This window comes from Penaeus monodon, chromosome 43 (genome assembly GCF_015228065.2).
Source record: "Penaeus monodon isolate SGIC_2016 chromosome 43, NSTDA_Pmon_1, whole genome shotgun sequence".
Taxonomy (NCBI): domain Eukaryota; kingdom Metazoa; phylum Arthropoda; class Malacostraca; order Decapoda; family Penaeidae; genus Penaeus; species Penaeus monodon.
In genome coordinates this window covers 1,800,003-1,817,844 of record NC_051428.1, presented here as the reverse complement: position 1 = coordinate 1,817,844, position 17,842 = coordinate 1,800,003, and the positions used below count along the sequence as shown (strand labels likewise).

The window sequence follows — 17,842 nt, the reverse complement described above, 5'->3', positions numbered from 1 at the left end:
AAAAATTGCTCCTTAAAGCATTTGGCAGTTGGAGAGCAGTCACGATTTTGCCTCTCTTTGTTTTATTATTGTTATTTCTTTTTTTGTTTTAAGTCCCTTCGTTCTCTCTCTTTTTCTTTCTTGTTTTTTTTTTCATTTTTTTCCTTTCTATCTCTCTCTCTCTGTATTTTTTCCTGATTGTCCTGCTTTGCCTCTTCTCTCTCTCTCTTGTCTTTTTGTTCTCTCTCTCCTTCTCTCTCTCTCTCTCTCACCTCTTCCTCTTCTTCTCTCTCTCTCTCTCTCTTTTTCTCTTCTTTTGTCTCTTTTCCTCTCTTTCTCTCTTTCTCCCTCCTCTCTCTCTCTCTCTTCTCGTTTTTGGTTTTGGGGAAGGTGAGCTCTTAAATGTTTGGACAAAGGGTTTTTTTTAAACAGAGAGATAGTTCTTAATTGGTACATTCTTAAACGTACTGATAAGTTGAGAGATTAATAGGTTGATGGACATAGAGAGTGCAGTCAGTAAGCGAAAGATGGAGAGGGGGGAGGGAGGGGAATTTACACACACACACACACACACACACACACACACACAAAAAACCCCACACACAAAAACCAAACAAAACAAAAACCCCAAAAAAACCACTCTTCTCCCCTTTTTTTCCCCCCCTTCTCTCTCCTCCTCTCTCTCTCTCTTCCTCTCTCTCTCTCTCTCTCTCTGTTTATCTATCTATTTCTTCTTCTTCTTCATCTTCATTTTTTCTTGCAATCCCAACAATTCTCATGACAATGCACGTCTGCAATCGCTCATGCAGTTTTTCCGATCAAAACAGGGGTATTTTCACCAGCATGCACTCATGATTAATACTCAGAGACTTACTTTGTGTGAAAAAATCAAAATTTTAAGTTTTTCTTTTTTTTTTTTTTTTTTTTTTTTTTTTTTTTTTTTTTTGGGGGGGGGGGGGGGTATTGTCCTTTTTTTTGCTTTTCCGTTGTTTTAGTTTTTTTTTTTTTTATTTTTCCTTCTATCATGATTTTCGTCTTTCTGGCTTGATTTTCCCATCTACTTTATTGTGTTATCGCGGTCTCTCTGCTTCCTTTCCTTATAAATAAAACGGAATACGTATAGATGCCATGTAAGAAAAGATGTTTCATAATATAAAATAACAAACGTAAAAACATAAGTAATGAAAAAAAAAAAAAAAAAGAAAATTTAAATTTTCAAAAAAAAAAAAAAAGACAAAAAAGAAAAAAGAGAAAAAAAGAGGAAAAAAGAAAAAGAAAGAAAGAAAGAAGACAAAGAAAAGACGGAAGGAAAGAAAGAAAGAACGAAAGAAAGAAAAAACGAAAGAACGAAAAAAAGAAGAAAGAAAGAAAAAAGATCTCTCTCTCTCTCTCTCTTCTCTTCTCCCCGCTCCCTTCTCTTCTCTCTCACTCCATTCTTCTTATATATAATAAAATAATATTATATATAATATACATATATACCCCCCCCCCCCACTTTAGGTATATTTTTATATATATATATATATATATATATATATAATATATATATATATATATATATATATATATAAAACATATATCGATAAGAACAGAGGCAAAGTACCAACCGCGTTAATACTATGCTAATGACAAATATAATGACAAGGATAAACAGTAGTAATTACGGCAGTGGTAATTATGCCTAAACCAAAAACTTTACAAACAAATAAATGAACAAACCAACAAATGCTTGCGGAACACCACCGCAAAAGCTATAATGGTAAAGTACCTTTTCTGTCTTTCCCACAATTTGATTAAATGAGATTGATATCGCTATGCGTTTGGGGGGATTATATTTGAATATTTGGATGCCGGTCAACTGAGTGTAAAGGGTAGCTATTGGTTTTCTCTCTCTCTCTCTTTATTTCTTTTCTCTTTCTCTTCTCTCATTTCTCTCTTCTCTCATCTCTCTCTCCTCTTCTTTCTCTTCTCTTCTTTCTTACTTCTCTTCTTTTCTCTCTTTTTCTCTCTCTCTTCTTCTCTCTTCTTTTCTCTTCTTCTCTCTTCTAATTCTTCTCTTTCCACTCTCTCTCCCCTCTCTCTCTCCTCACCTATCCCTCTTCTCTCTCTCTTCCCTCCTCTCTCCTCTCTCATTCTCTCCCCCTCTCCTCTCTTCTCTCTTCTCCTCTCTCCTCTTCTCTTCTCTCTTCTCTCTTTTTCCCCTTCTCTCTCTCTCTCCTCTCTCTCTGCTTCTGTTTGTGTCTGTCCCATCCCCATTACCACCCCATACCCCTTCCCCACCCCCCCACCCCACCTCAATCCCCGCGACCAGCTGCTTCCGAAATTGCTGTTCCGTAGAGGCAGTCACTTAAGCGGGCGGAAAATAGACAACACTTTTTTTTTTCTTTTTCTGGGGTGATGATCTGACCAAAGAGGCGATTCGGTGGTGATTCGGTGGCGATTCGGCGAGCAGTTAAGAGCGAGGGGAGTGATTTTTTGATTAATCACTCGGCGACATCGACCGCAAAGCTAAATCTTTCTCTTGTTACGTCTTGATGAAGTCTTGAAGGGGGGGAGGGGGAGTAGGGGGGAGGGGCGAGGTGTGACTCTCCTGGTGCCACGGGCTTCGTTTGGCGTCCGTGGTGGAGGAGGTCTGCCTGTCTGTCTGTCTATCTGTCTGTCTGTCTGTCTGTCTGTCTGTCTGTCTGTCTGTCTATCTGTCTGTCTGTTTGTCTGTCTGTCTGTCTGTCTGTCTGTTTGTCTGTTTATTTGTCTTTCTCTCTCTGTATGCTTTTTTTCTCTCTCTCTATCTTTCCTTTTCCCTTTCCCTTTCTCTTTCCCTCTCCCTCCCCTTCTCCCTTCCCCTTACACTCTTCCTCTCCATCTCACAATTTCTCTCTCTTCTCTCTCTCTCTCTCTCTCTCTCTCTCTCTCTATCTTCTCTCTCCCCTCTCTTTTCTCTTTTCTTTTCTCTCTCCCTCTCTCTCTTTCTCTCCCACAAATAAAACACTCACACGTCTTATCCTACAAATCTTATTTCACATTTTCACCAACGTATAATTGATTTATGCATTATATATATACCGATATAACCATATACTCACCAACTTCATCTCCACTTTAAACACTTGTAGATGGACAAAACCACTTTTCATTTGTTTATTTTTTGAAAATGATTTTTTTTGTATATATTTTTTTCCTATTTGTATTTACTTGTTTATTTATTTATTTATTTTTAGTCACACCCCCTCTCTTTTTCTCAGTCTACTTGGTCTACGTGAGAAGTGAAGAAGACATTGCGTTCGTGTTTGTCAGTTTTAAAATTCCCCTTTTATGCCCCTCACTCTGTCACTGTTGCCACCCATTGGCTCTGCAATACTGTCACTTATTACTATTACTATTATTATTATTATTACTATTTTATTATTACAATATATACTGTCACCTATTACTAAAAAAATAAAAAATAAAAAAATAAAAAAGAAATAAATAAAATAAAAAGTCGGGTCGACAATTCTTGTTGATTTTGTTGATTTTCGAAATTGTGGCTTGTTATTGTGGATTTTTTTTTTTTATCTCTCTTGTCATCGGTTTGTTTCAATTGTTTCGTCTTTCATTTTAATTTTTTTCCTTCTTTTTTTTTATTTGGTTTATATGATTTTCCTTTTTTCTTCATTTTCATTTTTTATTTTTCTTCTCATTTCTACTTATTCTCATCTTCTTCCTCTACCTCCTTAAACCCCTTTTTCCTTCCTTCTCCAACCACCCTCCCTTCCCCCTCCTTTTAAACCCCAATCCCCCCTTTTGTAAAACCCCCATCCCCCTTTTATAAAAAAGAAAAACTTCTCCCCCCTCCTTTTAAATGCCCCATCCCCCTCGCTTTAAACCCCCTTCATCCCCCTGTTTGAATACCCCCTCCCCCCTTCCCCTCCCCCATACCATTCCCCCTTACCCATTTCCCCATTGCGAATGTGTCTTTTACCCCCCTCCCCTCCCCCTTACCCTTTTTCCCTTTGCGAATGTGTCTTTTCCCCCCCTTATTACCATTTTCCCCATGCAAAGGTCTTTACCCCCCTCCCTAATTAATTTCCGAGAAAGGGGAGGTTTGGGGGAGGGTGGGGGAGGGGGGGAGGTTTCCGCTATTAAAGGGACGAGGAGGTTTTTTTCTCTTTTTTTTTTCGTCTTGTTTTCATTAATATATATAATTTAATTAAATTTTTTTATATATATTATATTTTTTTTTTTTTTATTTTTTTTTTTTTTTTTTTTTTTCGTTTTTTTTTTTTTTTCTTGTTCATACTCTTTCTTCTTCTTCTTCTTCGTCTTGCCTTTTTTTTCTTTTCTTTTTCTTCTCCATTTCCTTCTTCCTTATTTTGATATGGTTTTTGGTTTATTATGGATGGAGGTCGTGGTTTCAGATTTTTTCTTTTATTTTCATTTTCATTTTAATTTTTTTTAAATTTCTTTCGATAGGAGATTTACGAAGCCTTGTCATGGACGAGCTTCTCAGTTCCAATCCTTAAAAAAAAAGAAAAAGAAAAGAAAAAAAAATTCAAATTCATTCCAAAAAAGTAGTTATTCTCTTTTATTCTTTCTTTTCCATTTTTTTTTTTTTTTTTTTTTTTTTTTTTTTTTTTTTTTCTCTCTCTTATTATTTTTGGTTTTGGTTCTTCTCCCCAAAATCAAACATGAGATGGAGAGGGAGAGCGTAAGGGGTAGGGAGAAAGAGAGGGAGAAAGAGAATGAAAGTGCAAGGGAAAGGAGAGAGAGAGAGAAATAGGGAGAGGGAGAGTGCTAGGGTGAGGGAAAATTAAAAGGAGAGAGAAAGGGAGAATGAGAGGAAGAGGGAAAGAGAGAGGGAGATGGAAAGGGAGAAGGAAAGGGAGAAGGAAAGGGAAAGGGAGAGAGAGGGAGAGAAAGAGAGAGGAGGGAAGAGAAAGAGAGAGGGGAAAAGAAAAAACGAGAGAGACGAGAGAGAGAGAGAGAGGAGAGAGAGAAAAAGGGGGAGGAAGAGAGAGGAGAGGAGAGAGAGGGGGAGAGGGAAGAGAGAAAGGGAGAGTGAGAGTGAGAGTGTGAGGGAGAGGGAAAGAGAAAGGAAGAGGGAGAGACAGAGAGGGAAAAAAGAAGAAGAGGAGAGAGAGAGAGAGAGAGAGAGAGAGAGGCCCTGACCGCATGACTTGGCCCTCGACGCCATGGCCACCGAGAGACCATCTTGGCCACAACCTAAGGAACTGACTGGCCTTGAGATCTGTAAAGCAAGAAAGAGAAGGAAAAGAGAAAAAATAAAGAAAAATAAAGGGAGAAGAAAAGGAAAAGAAGAAAAAAAGAAAGGGAAATAAAGGAAAAGAAGCAGAGATAAACGATAACGAGGATTTAACACAGGAGAGTCAAAAGAAAAAAAAAAGTAAAGTTAGTGTGAGAGAAAGAGAGAGAGAAAGAGGGGAGAGAGAGAGAGAGAGAGAGAGAGAGAGAGAGAGAGAGAGAGAGAGAGAGAGAGAGAGAGAGAGAAAGAGAGACGAAGAGAGGGAGGGAAGGAAGGAGGGGGAGAAAGAGAGAGCCAGAGACAGACAGACAAACAGACAGAGAGGGAGAGAGAAAGAGAGACAGAAACGGAAAGAAAGAGAGATAAATAGACAGATATAGAGAGAAATAAACACAGACACAGACCAACAAGGAAACAAAAACCCCAGAACGAGAGACAAAGGCGAATCCGACCAGAAAAGGGAGACCATAAACCGCCATCTTTTATTTATGTCTTGAGGAAAGCCACTTCTTGCCCCCTCCCTTCCCTTCCCCTCCCCCTCCTCCCTACTCTTTGATTCCCCGTTCCCTTCCCTTCTCTCTCTCTCTCTCTCTTTTCTCTTCCTCTTCTCTTTCTCCTTCTCTCTCTCTCTCTCTCTCTCTCTCTCTCTCTCGCATTCGTTTTCTTTTTGGAAAATATATGGAGGATTAAATATATTTATTATTCCCCCCTTTCCCCTCCTATCCTTTCCCCTTACTACATTTCTTCCTCCCCTTCCTTCAGTTCCCCCCCCCCCTCCCGTCTTCCTTACCCTCCCTCCACTCCCCCCTCCCCATCTCCATCCCCCCCTTTACGAATTTAGCCTTGGATTTCGCACGTGCCTTGCTGTGATTGGCGGAAACGAATAGGGGGGGAAGGGAAGGGGGGAAGAGAAGGGGGGAGAAGGGGGGGGGGAGAATGAGGGGACAGCAAAGAATGACGTATCATTAAAGTCATTAAAGATAAAGACGTCCCCCCGCTTCTCCATACCCCCCCCCCCCCGTCCACTCTAAAAAGTAAGGGGAAAAAGGAAATTGATAGATAAAGGAGTGGTGAAGGAGGAGGAGGAGGAGAGGGAGAGGGAGAGGGAGAGGGAGAGGAAGAAGGAGAAGGAGAAGGAGAAAGAAGAGGAGGAGGAGAAGGACGAGAAGGACGAGAAGGACGAGAAGGGAGGAGGAGGAGGAATAGAAGGAGAAGGAGAAGGAGAAGGAGAAGGAGACGGAGAAGGAAGAAGAAGAAGAAGAGGAGGAGGAGGAGGAGGAGGAGGAGATGAAGAAGAAGAAGAAGAAAAAGAAGAAGAAAAAGAAGAAGAAGAAGAAGAAGAAGAAGAAGAAGAAGAAGAAGAAGAAGAAGAAGAAGAAGAAAGAAGAAGGACGAGGAGGAGGAGGAGGAGGAGGAAGAAGAAGAGGAAGAGGAAGAGGAGAGGAAGAGGAAGAGGAGGAGGAGAAGGAGGAGAAAGAGGAGACAGAGAGAAATATAACAAACTGAGAGCTTACGACACACTGACAAAGAATAAGAAGACATATATTAACACACTAAAAAGGAAATTACTAGAGATATGATAATTGATATGATATGAACAACCAAAAAAAAAAATATATACATTATCATCACTATTATCTCCATTTCCAGTATACTTATCGTACAAGAAATGGAAAGACCGAAGAAATACAATACTACAGCGTAATACACATTAATACAGCAATATGAACTATCGAGTAGCTTAGAATACAGTAAGCCAATAAAACTACAATAAAAAAACGACAGAAATACAGCGATATATCATAAACCTTGAAGACAAAATCGAGAAATTTATCTTCTTTACGGTAACATTAGAGGTATTTGTTGTTGTTGTTGTTGTTACTGATGTTGTTATTGTTATTGTTATTGCTGTTTGTTATTGCTATTGTTGTTATTGTTATTGTTATTGCTGTTTGTTATTGCTATTGTTGTTACTGATGTTGTTATTGTTGTTTGTTATTGTTATAGTTATTTTGTTGCTATTGTTGTTGTTGTTTGTTGTTATTGTTATTGATGCTGTTGTTGTTATTGTTGTTATTGAAAAATCAAGAGAAACGGAGGAATAACAAACAGGTTATTGAACAGATGTTATTTTTATCTATTTTCCAACATTCACTTAAACCGACAAAAAAGAGTTCAAGGATTTCTACAAATAAAAAAAAAGTAATTCTCTCAGACAAAGACGTCAAAGATTTTTTTTTTACCTCGAAAAGAACGAATGAAAAAAGAAAAGAAAAAAAATAAATGTTGCCATCACGTGATCCGTTTAATTCTTGTCTATGTCCTGTTCCCACAATAAATCAGCTTTTTATTTATTTTTGTTGATTTTTATCTTACTTTTATTTTTTTCTTCTTTCTTTACTGTTGTTTTTAGCTGATTTTATTTGGTTTTATTTTTTCGCTTTGCCTATATTATTCTCCTTTCCCCCTCCTTTGTCCTTCCAGTTCTGTTTTCTTTTTTTTTCCTTCTTTCTTTCCCCATCTCTCTTCTCTTTCTTTTCTTCTCTTTCCTCATCTCTCTTCTCTTTCTTTTCTTCTCTTTCCGCATCTCTCTTCTCTTTCTTTTCTTCTCTTTCTACATTTCTCTTCTCTTTTCCTATCTCTTTCCTCTCTTCGTCATAAAAATATATGCCTTTTTTCCCGCCCTTGCAGCCTCTGTCATAAAGTCTGCGGTTCGGAGCGACAATGAACTATTTCGGTTGACAAACTGTCTCTCTGTCTCTGTTTCTGTCTGTGTCTGTGTCTCTGTCCTCTCTGTCTGTGTCTGTGTTTGTGTCTGGGGTTTTGGGTGTCGGGTGTCGTGTCTGTGTCTTTTTCTCTTTTTCCCTCTGTTTGTCTTTGTCTCTATCCCGTCTCGTCTTGCCCTCCTGTCCCTATTTTTTATTTTCTATCTCTATCTCTATCTAAAATTCTGTCTCTGCCTTTTATCTCTATCTCTTCCTGTGTCTGCCCTCCCTGTCTCTGTCTCTCTCTCTGTCTTTTCTCCCCCTCCCCCCTCTCTCCCTCCCCCCCCTCTCTCTCTCTCTCTTTCCCTATCTTTTTTTTTTTTTTTTTTTTTTTTTTTTTTTTTTTTAAAAATTCGACCTCCTATTTTTTTTTCAAACGGCCTCTGTGTTGGAAATAATATGCAAAAAATTTCACAGAACAGTCCACTGGCCCGTCCCCCCCAAAGGGCTGTGGTCGAACACCCAAACTTTTTTTAGGGAAGGTTATTTTTACCTTTTTTAAATTTTTTTTAAAATTTTACATTTTTCTCTCTATTTTTACTATTTACAACAAATTTCCCCCTATACCCTAAATCCTTGAGACTAGTGAAAACTTTGGGCCGGGTTTTGTTCCTTGTTCCTCGTAGACGGGAGCAGGGGAAGGGCCGGGAGTAGGGAAAAGGGCCCCAAATCGACACCTCATCCATGCAACGACGGCGCTTCTTCGGTTCTCCCTTTTCTCGCAAGTTTTTGTGCAAGGGATGAGAGAATACGTCGCCCCTTCCCGGGGACATTCCCCCAGAAAAACGTGGGGAAAACAAGAGGTTTTTAAAAAATACCTTTCTCGACTTTTCGGGCGCGTTTTGCCCTACCCCCTCATTTTTGTTTTTCTCCATGCTTAGTGTGAGAAAAGAGGAGTTTCCCGGATCGGTTTCTGTGGGCCTAAGGGTTGAAAAATTCGTTTTGTCGAAGAAGGGCCCCTTGCCCTCGTTTCCCAAAAAAACTGGTTTTTAATGATTTTAATTTTGGCGTCCCTCTGCAGTGTTGGTGGATTGGAGTGGGGAAGGCGCCCTTCTGTGGGATAAGGGGGGGTTCGATCCCCACGTCGCGGCACACCTCGCCAAGCATTTGTTTCAGTCCGTCCCCTAAACCCCTGTGGGGCATGCCCAAAAAAAGCCCCCCGGGCTTGCACGTCAATTTGGGAAAGGTTGGGGGTTTGAAAAGCCGAAAACCCCATGGTGCAAATTTGGGGAAGGTCCTCTTTGTCCAAAACCTTTTCTCAGGGCAAAATTGGGGTCCACAAACTCCTGTTTTTTTTTTTAAAATAAACCCCCTTTGGGCTTTTATTTGGGGAGGGCTGGTCAACCAGTTTTGAAAGGGGCCCGGGTTTTGCGTGCCCCTACTCATTTTTCTTTTCAATCCCGTAATTTTAAAAGGTTATTTTTTTGAAGTTGTTTCCCTCCCCTTTTTTTGTTTTTTCCTTTTTTTTTTTGTAATTTCCCTTTTTGATTGGTTTCTCTCCTTTTTAAAACCCCTCCTCACCTCTCTCCCTCTCCTCTCTCTTCTCTCCTCTCCCTCTCTCTCTCTTCCCTCTCCCTTTTCTTTTCTTCTCTTATTTTCCCTCTACTCTCCTCTCTTCTTAGTTCTTTTTTCCCCATTTCCCCTTCTTTGTTTTCTTTCCCTTTCTATCCCCCCCTTTCTCTTTTTTTGGGTTCCTTCTCCCGCTCTTTTCTTTTTGTCTTTTCCCCCTTTTTTCCCCCCTTTCTCTTTTCCCCTTTCCCCCTTCTCTCTCTCTCCCCTCCCCCCCTTTCTTTTCCCCTTCCCTTTTTCCCCTCTCTCCTACCCTTTCCCCCTTTTTTTTTCTTCCCCCTTTCTCTCTCTCCCCCGTACCCCCTTTTTTTTTCTTTTTCCCCCCCCCCCTTTTTTTTTTTTCTTCTCTCTCCCTCGTCTTTTTCCCTCCCCTCCTCCCTCTCCCCCCCCCCCCCGCCCACCAAAGCCCCCAAAGGGGTAGGAGACTTGCTTGGGAAACGCTTTAAGCGAACACACGAGCGAAGGGAGGAAAAGGCTTTTTTGATATGTGGCTTTTTCCTCCCCTTCTTTGTTTCTTGAAGGAGGTCGTCGTACGGGCGATGGGGAGGGGGGGGGGTGAAGAGGAGGGGGGGAAGGAGAGGGGGAGGGGAGGAAGAGGAGGGGAGGGGGAGGAAAAGGAGAGGAGGGAAGGGGGAGGGAGAGGAGGTGAAGATGGGGAGGATGAGGGGGAATGGGAGGAAGGGGGAAAAGGGGGAGACGGGGGGGGAGGTTTTGCTTTCCCTGAGGAAAAATACGAGGGAAGGGGGGCGAAAGCGGAGGAAAGAGGGGGAGGGGGGAGGGGGGAAAGAGAGAGGGGAGGAAAAGGGGGGAAAGAGAGAGGGGGGGGGGGGGGCGTTAGATTGCAAAAACCCCTGGGACGCACATTCAGCACCATCACGTTGACACCGTCTTTTATGGGGGGCCCTTTTGTTGCATACGTTTCAAAAAAGAGATGGAGGGGCCCCCAATACAGTCACTGGGATTTTTATTAAAAAATCGGAAATTGGTTTTTTTTTTCCGGAGCGTAAAAGCGTCAAAAAATGGGTACTGCCTTTTTTTTTAAAATGTTAAAGATGTCTCATTATGTCCCCAAGGGGATTTTAAAATAAGAACAAGAGTAAGAAGCTGGCAAAAAATAATGAATATCAGTGGACAGTAAAGAGAAAAGAATGGGACGATAACAAGAAAAAATAGTAAGAATAAAAAACGAAAATAAGAAAAAAGAATACAAATAAGAATGAAAATAAAAAAAAGAACCCAAAAACAAGAACCAAAAACCCAAAAAACAAGAACAAAAAAAAAACAACCAAAAACCCACAAGGAAAAAACCTTTGCTTTGACAAAACATCTCTTTCCATCTCTTTCCTATTCTTCTTTCCCCATCCTCTCTTCTCCCTTTCTCCTCTATCTTCTTTCCATCTCTTTTTCTTATTTTTTCATTTTTTTTCCCTACATTCTTCTTTTCTTCATCTCTTTCCTTTTCTTCTCTTTTCTCCATCTCTCTTCTCTTTTCCTATCTCTTTCCTCTCTTCGTCATAAAAATATATGCCTTTTTTCCCGCCCTTGCAGCCTCTGTCATAAAGTCTGCGGTTCGGAGCGACAATGAACTATTTCGGTTGACAAACTGTCTCTCTGTCTCTGTCTCTGTCTCTGTCTCTCTGTCTCTGTCTTTGTCTCTGTCTCTGTCTCTGTCTCTCTGTCTCTGTCTCTGTCTCTGTCTCTGTCTCTGTCTCTCTGTCTCTGTCTCTGTCTCTGTCTCTGTCTCTCTGTCTCTCTCTCTCTCTCTCTCTCTCTCTCTCTCTCTCTCTCCCCTCTCTCTCTCTCTCCTCACCTGCTCTCTCTCTCTCTCTCATCCCTCTCCTCCCCCTTTCTCAATTTCTCCCTCCCCTTTCCTTCTCTCTCTCTCCCTTCCTTCACCTTCTGTGTCTCTCCCTCTCCCTTTTCTCTCTTTTCCTCCCTTTTCTCTCTCTTCCCCCCTTTCTCTCTCTCCCCCTCGTCTTTCTCTCTCTTCTCCCCCCCCTCTCTCTCTCCCCCTCGTCTTTCTCCCCTCCCCTCTCCCTCTCCCCCCTCCCCCTCGTCCACCTAAGCCGCCAGGACGTAGGCAGACCATACTTGGATCGCTCAAGCAGAACACACGAGCGAAGGGAGGAATGGCGTTCGATATGTGTCTTTGTCTCTCTCTTCTTTTGTTTCTTGAAGGAGGTCGTCGCACGGGCGATGGGGAGGGGGGGTGAAGAGGGGGGGAAGGAGAGGGGGAGGGGAGGAGGGGAGGGGAGGGGGAGGAAAAGGAGAGGGGGGAAGGGGGAGGGAGAGGAGGTGAAGATGGGGAGGATGAGGGGGAAGGGGAGGAAGGGGGAAGGGGAGACGGGGGGGAGGTAAGTGCTTGCATGAGGAAAAATACGAGGGAAGGGGGGCGACGCGGAGGAAGAGAGGGAGGGGAGGAGGGGGAGAAGAGAGAGAGGGGGGGGGGCGTTAGATTGCAACCGTACACGCACATTCAGCACCATCACGTTGACACCGTCTTTTATGCGGCCATTTTGTTGCATACGTTGCAAAGGAGAGATGGAGGACCTCAATACAGTCACTCGGTTGCATAAAGATCGGAAATGGTCTATTTTCCGGAGCGTAAAAGCGTCAGAAATGATACTGCCTTTTTTTTTAAGAATAGTTACAGATGTCATCGACTTATGTCAAATGAGATTTGAATAATAAGAACAAGAGTAAGAATGCTGGCAATAATAATGAGTATCAGTGGACAGTAACGAGAACAAGAATGGTAGCGATAATAAGAATAAGAGTAAGAATAAGAACGAAAATAAGAACAAGAATACAAATAAGAATGAAAATAAAAATAAGAACAAGAACAAGAACAAGAACAAAGAACAAGAACAAAAAAAAAGAACAACCAAAACCGACAAGGAAATTACCTTAGCTTTGACAAAACAACTTCATAAGCGTTCTGCCGGGCAATCGATCTGACACCCCTACCCCCACCCTTTCCCCCTCATCCCCCCACCCCTTCCCCCACTTCCCCTTCCCCTCACCCCTTCCCCCCACCCCGCCTTGCCCGCGCGCATGCCTCCACCATTTGTTCCCGAGCGCTAACAAGGCCAAACTCCACCGCCATCCACGTTCTACGACTGTGCCACTTCACACTAATACACCCGAGATCGCAAGCCAAACAGGGGAGCCACGTGTTGGTTTTATTTACACCGTTCCAGATAGTTAAAGAAGCAGAGTTTACGGCTAGGGAAGGGAGCTGTGGAGCAGGGAGAAGGCGGGGGCGCTGGAGGGAGGAGAGAGGGGGAAGGGTGGGTGGGAGAGGGAAAGGAAGAGGAAGGGGGAGAGGAAAGGGGAGAGGGAAAGGAAGAAGGGAGAAAAAGTGGGGGAGGGGGAGATTAAAAGGGGGAGGAGGGAGAAAGGAAGAGGAAGGGGAGAGGGAGAGGGAGAGGGAAAGGAAGAAGATAGTAAAAGAGAGAGAGAAGGAGGAAAAAGAAAGAGAGATGAAGAAAGAGGGAGAGAGGATATGAGAGAAGAAGGGGAAGAGGAAGAAGGAAACAACGGAGTACAGAAAACAAAAAGGAAGAGGGGGGGGGGGCGATTATTACAGTGCGCACAATCTGTTTTTCTTCGGTTCTATGGGACGAGAAGAATAATGAGAGAAGAGAGAGAGAAAAAAAAAGTGAAGATGAGAAGGTAAACAGGGAGAAGACTGATAACGGCGGAAAAAAGAAGCAGAGAAAAAAGAGAGGGAGAGAGGAACGCAAGAAGGAACACATGAAGAATGATTTCATGGTAATGAGTTCTTCCAGTCATGGAGAATCCCCCCCCCCCCCCCCCCCCCCCCGTCTGAAGCGAGCTCTGAAAGTACATTTATTCGCACTAAGGCGAAGATTCATTTAATGATGTGAATGACGAGGTTCGCGTGGGGAACAGGCGCGGGAGGGGGGGGGGATTTGGCAGGAGGCGGGGGAAAGGAGAGGAGAGGAGAAGAGAAGGGGGAGAAGGAGGAGAAGAGGAGAGGAGGAAGGGAGGAGGAGAAGGAATGGAGGAAGGGGAAAAGGAGGAGGACAGTAGAGGAAAGCGAGAAGAGGAGGGTGAGGGACGAGGAGGAAGTGGGAGGAAGAGGGAATGAGGGAGAGGAGAGGCGGAGGAAGAATGAAAGATTGAGCAGATTTAACGGAGAGGTGGAAGAACGAAAGGAAAAGAAGAGGAGTGGAGGACGAGGAAGAGGTCGAAGAGTGTAGAGAAGAATAGGAACAGAGGCGGAGGAAGAGAAAAAAAGGATGCTAGCAGGTAGAGGGAAGGAGAGGTGGAATGGAGAAGCGGAGGAAGGGGGGGGAAGGGGGGAAGAGGGGAAGGGGAGAAGGGAAGGAAGGGGGAGGAAGGGAGGCGGTAGGGGGGCCGCCTGTCGTCCATGGTCGGGGAGCCAAGCGTAACCCGACGGCTATGGTTGATGTCCCCGTCGGCGGGGTGGTTGCCTCTCGCCGCGGGCTGCCCTCGGCGCCTCCCCGGCCGGCCAGGCGATGCTCGGCCGTTCATGCGCTAGGGGGGGGGGGGAGATCGGGAAGCTCTATGGGGAAATATGGGGAGGCTCTATGGGGATATGGGGAGGTTGCGTGAGATAGGGGGAGGTTTTGCGAGGATATATGGAGGTTCTGTGGGGAGGTTGTGTGGATATATGGGGAAGCTCTGTGTATGAATATATGGGAAGGTTGTATGAGATATGGAGTAGAGTGTATGGGTTGCGTGAAGTATGGGAGGATTGTTTAGTACTGTACTTGATTGTAGGGGACGAGCAGCGCACACGACAGAGGTCTCGGGAGCCAGGTGGGGGAGGGGGAGGGGGAGGGGAGAAAGAAGAGTGTTATGAGAGATGGAAGGAGGGAGCGGGAGGGGGGGGGGAGGGGAGAAAGAGGAGTGATATGAGAGGTGGAAGGAGGGAGGAGAGTGAGAGAGTGGAAGGAAAGGGGAGAATGAGGAACATGGAAGGAGAAGGGAGAAGGTAAGATGGCTGGAGGACGAAGAGGGAGACGGAGAGAAAGTGGGGGACGATATAAAAACGGACACAAGAAAGAAGCGGACTGAAAGCAGAAGACGAGGGGAAATAGAGAGGAAGAAGAGAAGAAGAAGAAGAAGAAGAAGTAAAAAGAGAGATAGAAAGAGATAGATAGAGAGAGAGAGAGAGAGAGAGAGAGAGAGAGAGAGAGAGAGAGAGAGAGAGAGAGAGAGAGAGAGAGAGAGAGAGAGAGAGAGAGAGAGAGAGAGAGAGAGAGAGAAAGATGGCCGAACAGGAAAAAGAATTGAAACCACGATGACTAGCAGACGAAAAGACGAGAGAGAAGAGAAGGAGGAAGGGCGGAAGAAGGAGGAAAGGGGGGCGCGAGCGGATGAGGGAGAACCCACGCCGGCGGATGAGCGAGCTGGCGTATCTGATGGAGCGTCAGGAGATGGATGTTGAGATGAAAGACAGACAAGATGGTGTCGTTTGAGAATCGCCAAGTCGCCCGCCGTCACGGTTTTCTCAGGGAAGGAGAAGGGGAGAGGAGAGAGGCGATGATGGAAGAGGGGGAGAGGGAAAGGGGGCGAGAGGGCGGAGATAGGGAGGGAGGGGGAGGGGGAGAGAAGGAGGGAGGGAGGGGGAGAGAAGGAGAGAGAGAGAGGAGAGAGAGAGAGAGAGAGAGAGAGAGAGAGAGAGAGAGAGAGAGAGAGAGAGAGAGAGAGAGAGAGAGAGAGAGAGAGAGAGAGTGAGAGAAAGGAAGAAAGAAAGAAAGAAAGAAATCGAGCTAACGAAGAGCGAAAGAAAGAAAGAGAGAAAGAGGAAAGGGCAGAGAAAAGACCAAGAATAAGGAGGAACGGCGAGGGAACAATAACGCACGCACCGACTTCCCTCAATGTCGCCATTTTGTACAAGACTCTCGCCGACATCTTAAGACAAAGCGGGGGAGTAAGAAGCGCCTTGGCACAGAACAGAGGGAGGAGGAGGAGGAGGAGAAGAGGAACAAGCCAAAGAAACACAAGAAAAAAAAAGATGAGAGGAGATATTCAGGAGAAGAAAGAAAACTCGATCATAATACATTCATATTTATAAGGTTTATCTATCTTTCTCTCCGTCTCCCTCTTCGTCCTCCAGCCATCTTACCTTCTCCCTTCTCCTTCCATGTTCCTCATTCTCCCCTTTCCTTCCACTCTCTCACTCTCCTCCCTCCTTCCACCTCTCATATCACTCCTTTCTCTTTCTCTCTCTCTCTCTCTCTCTCTCTCTCTCTCTCTCTCTCTTCTCTCTCTCATCCCCCCCTCACTCTCTCTCTTCTCTCTCTCTCTCTCTCTCTCTCTCTCTCTCTCTCATCCCCCCCTCACTCTCTCTCTCTCTCTCTCTCTCTCTTCTCTCTCTCGCACTCTCTCTCTCTCTCTCTCTCGGGAACAGATATGTTCCCGAGGCCTCGCGATTCGCCGGCGCCAGTAGCTGTCTCGGTCAACAACCCACGTGTTACTCTCACGTAGGGGGGGGGAGAAGTAGGTAAGGGGGGGAGGGAGGAAGGAGAAGAGGGTGGGGGGGGGGGCGAGGTGAGGGGCCTGGGAATTATATAGATTATCTCTCTTCTTTTTTTCTGATTTATACTCTTTTTTTCCCATGGGAGGCTAAGTCGTTTATGTTTATATATATATATATATATATATATATATATATATATATATATATATATATATATATATATATATATATATATATATATAGCGCGGGGGGGGGGCACTGGGTTCGACTCTTGGGTTTGGCGAGAGAATGTTGGTGGGGAGGGGGGAGGGGGGGAGGAGGGGGAGGAGGGGGAAGGGGCAGTAGTAGTCTTCTCTCAAAAAAAAAAAAAAAATGTTTACACAGTCTTTATTCTTCCGCATTTCTTTCCCCCCCTTTCCTTCTCTCTTTTGTCATTCCTTCATTCTTTCCTTTTTTGAGAGGGGGATCTATTTGTTCATCGGATTGTTTATTTGACGGAATGGAACAAAAGGAAGAAAGAGAATGATTAGCAACGGCCGTCCAGATTCTCCAAGGAAGCATGAAGGACCGAGAGAACCAGAGCGGACCGCCGGGTCAGAGGTCACGGCGAGGGCACTGCAGAGGAGTACTTCCTCGTTTCCGCATTGCAGGCGGCATCTCTCTCTCTCTTTATCTCTTTCTTTCTCGCATTCTCTCTCTCTTTATCTCTTTCTTTCTCGCATTCTCTCTCTCTATCTATCTCTCTCTCTCTCTCTCCTCTTTATCTCTCCCTTTCTCGTATTCTCTCTCCCCTCTCTCTCTCTCTCTCTCTCTCTCCCTCCCTCCCTCCCTTTCTCCCTCCCACCCTCCCTACCTCTCCCCTTCTCTCCCCATCCTTCCCTCCTTCCCTCCCTCCCTCCCACCCTCCCTCCCTCCCTCCCTCCCTCCCTCCGTCCCTCCCTCCCTCCATCTTCAGCGATCTGTGGCCCCCTTTCTCCCGCCATCTTCTCGCCCGGGCTCTTGTCTTCACGCTGACGATATATTCCTCGGTCACTGGCGATCTCCTCCTACGCTCGCTGCAGATAATGGACAGCTGTCGGAGAGATATCTGTATTTAATGGCGCTGTCGAGCTTCGCACCCAGGCTCTCTTTTGCAGCTGGGGGGAAGGGGTGGGGGAGAAGGGGGGAGGGAAGGAGGAAGGTGGATGTGGAGGAGAGAGGGAGAGGGGTCAGTTCTTGATATTTTTTTTTCTTTTTTCTTTTTCTTTGGCTAAATCTCTCTGTTTGTTTTGAACTGTGTCTGTCTGCCACCCTCCCCCCCCTCTCTCTCCTCTCGTTTCTCTCTCTCTCTCTCTCTCTCTCTCTCTCTCTCTCTCTCTCTCTCTCTCTCTCTCTCTCTCTCTCTCTCTCTCTCTCTCTCTCGCTCTTACTTAACCAATAATTTTTTTAGTCAGGGAGTGTAAACAGAAACTTAAACAAAGTAGAAGAATGAAGAAAAGAAGAAACAACAGGCGAAGAATGACAATAGAATTCGTATTCACGTGAACAATCACCTTTTTTTTTCTCTCTCTCTTCCCTTGACGTAGATATGAAAGCCTCAGAAGAGTGATTGCAAGCGATGAAAGTCCGGAGTGATATTCAGACCTTAGTCAAAATACAAAACCAATTTACACAACCAACTTTTCATGCTTGATTTCCCGGCCAGTGCTTGGAGGCTTGAAGTGCAAGCAAGCAGGCGGAACTATAAGTAAACTAGCAGAAATCTGGACAAAGAGAGAGCCCCAGGGAAGCTAAAACGTTATTTCTTACTTTAGAGTCCGAAATTTATCGCTA

General features: G+C 44.4%; 1 protein-coding gene across 1 annotated transcript in view; it reads left to right on the top strand.

Annotated features, from left to right (window-relative positions):
• The first annotated feature begins 14,109 nt into the window (after window positions 1-14,109).
• LOC119568070 (keratin, type I cytoskeletal 9-like) overlaps window positions 14,110-17,842 on the top strand; it is a 6,723-nt gene continuing 2,990 nt past the window's right edge. The window contains exon 1 of the mRNA XM_037916469.1: window positions 14,110-14,153. Within this exon, the coding sequence (XP_037772397.1) occupies window positions 14,110-14,153 (44 nt within the window). The remainder of the gene's footprint in view (window positions 14,154-17,842) is intronic.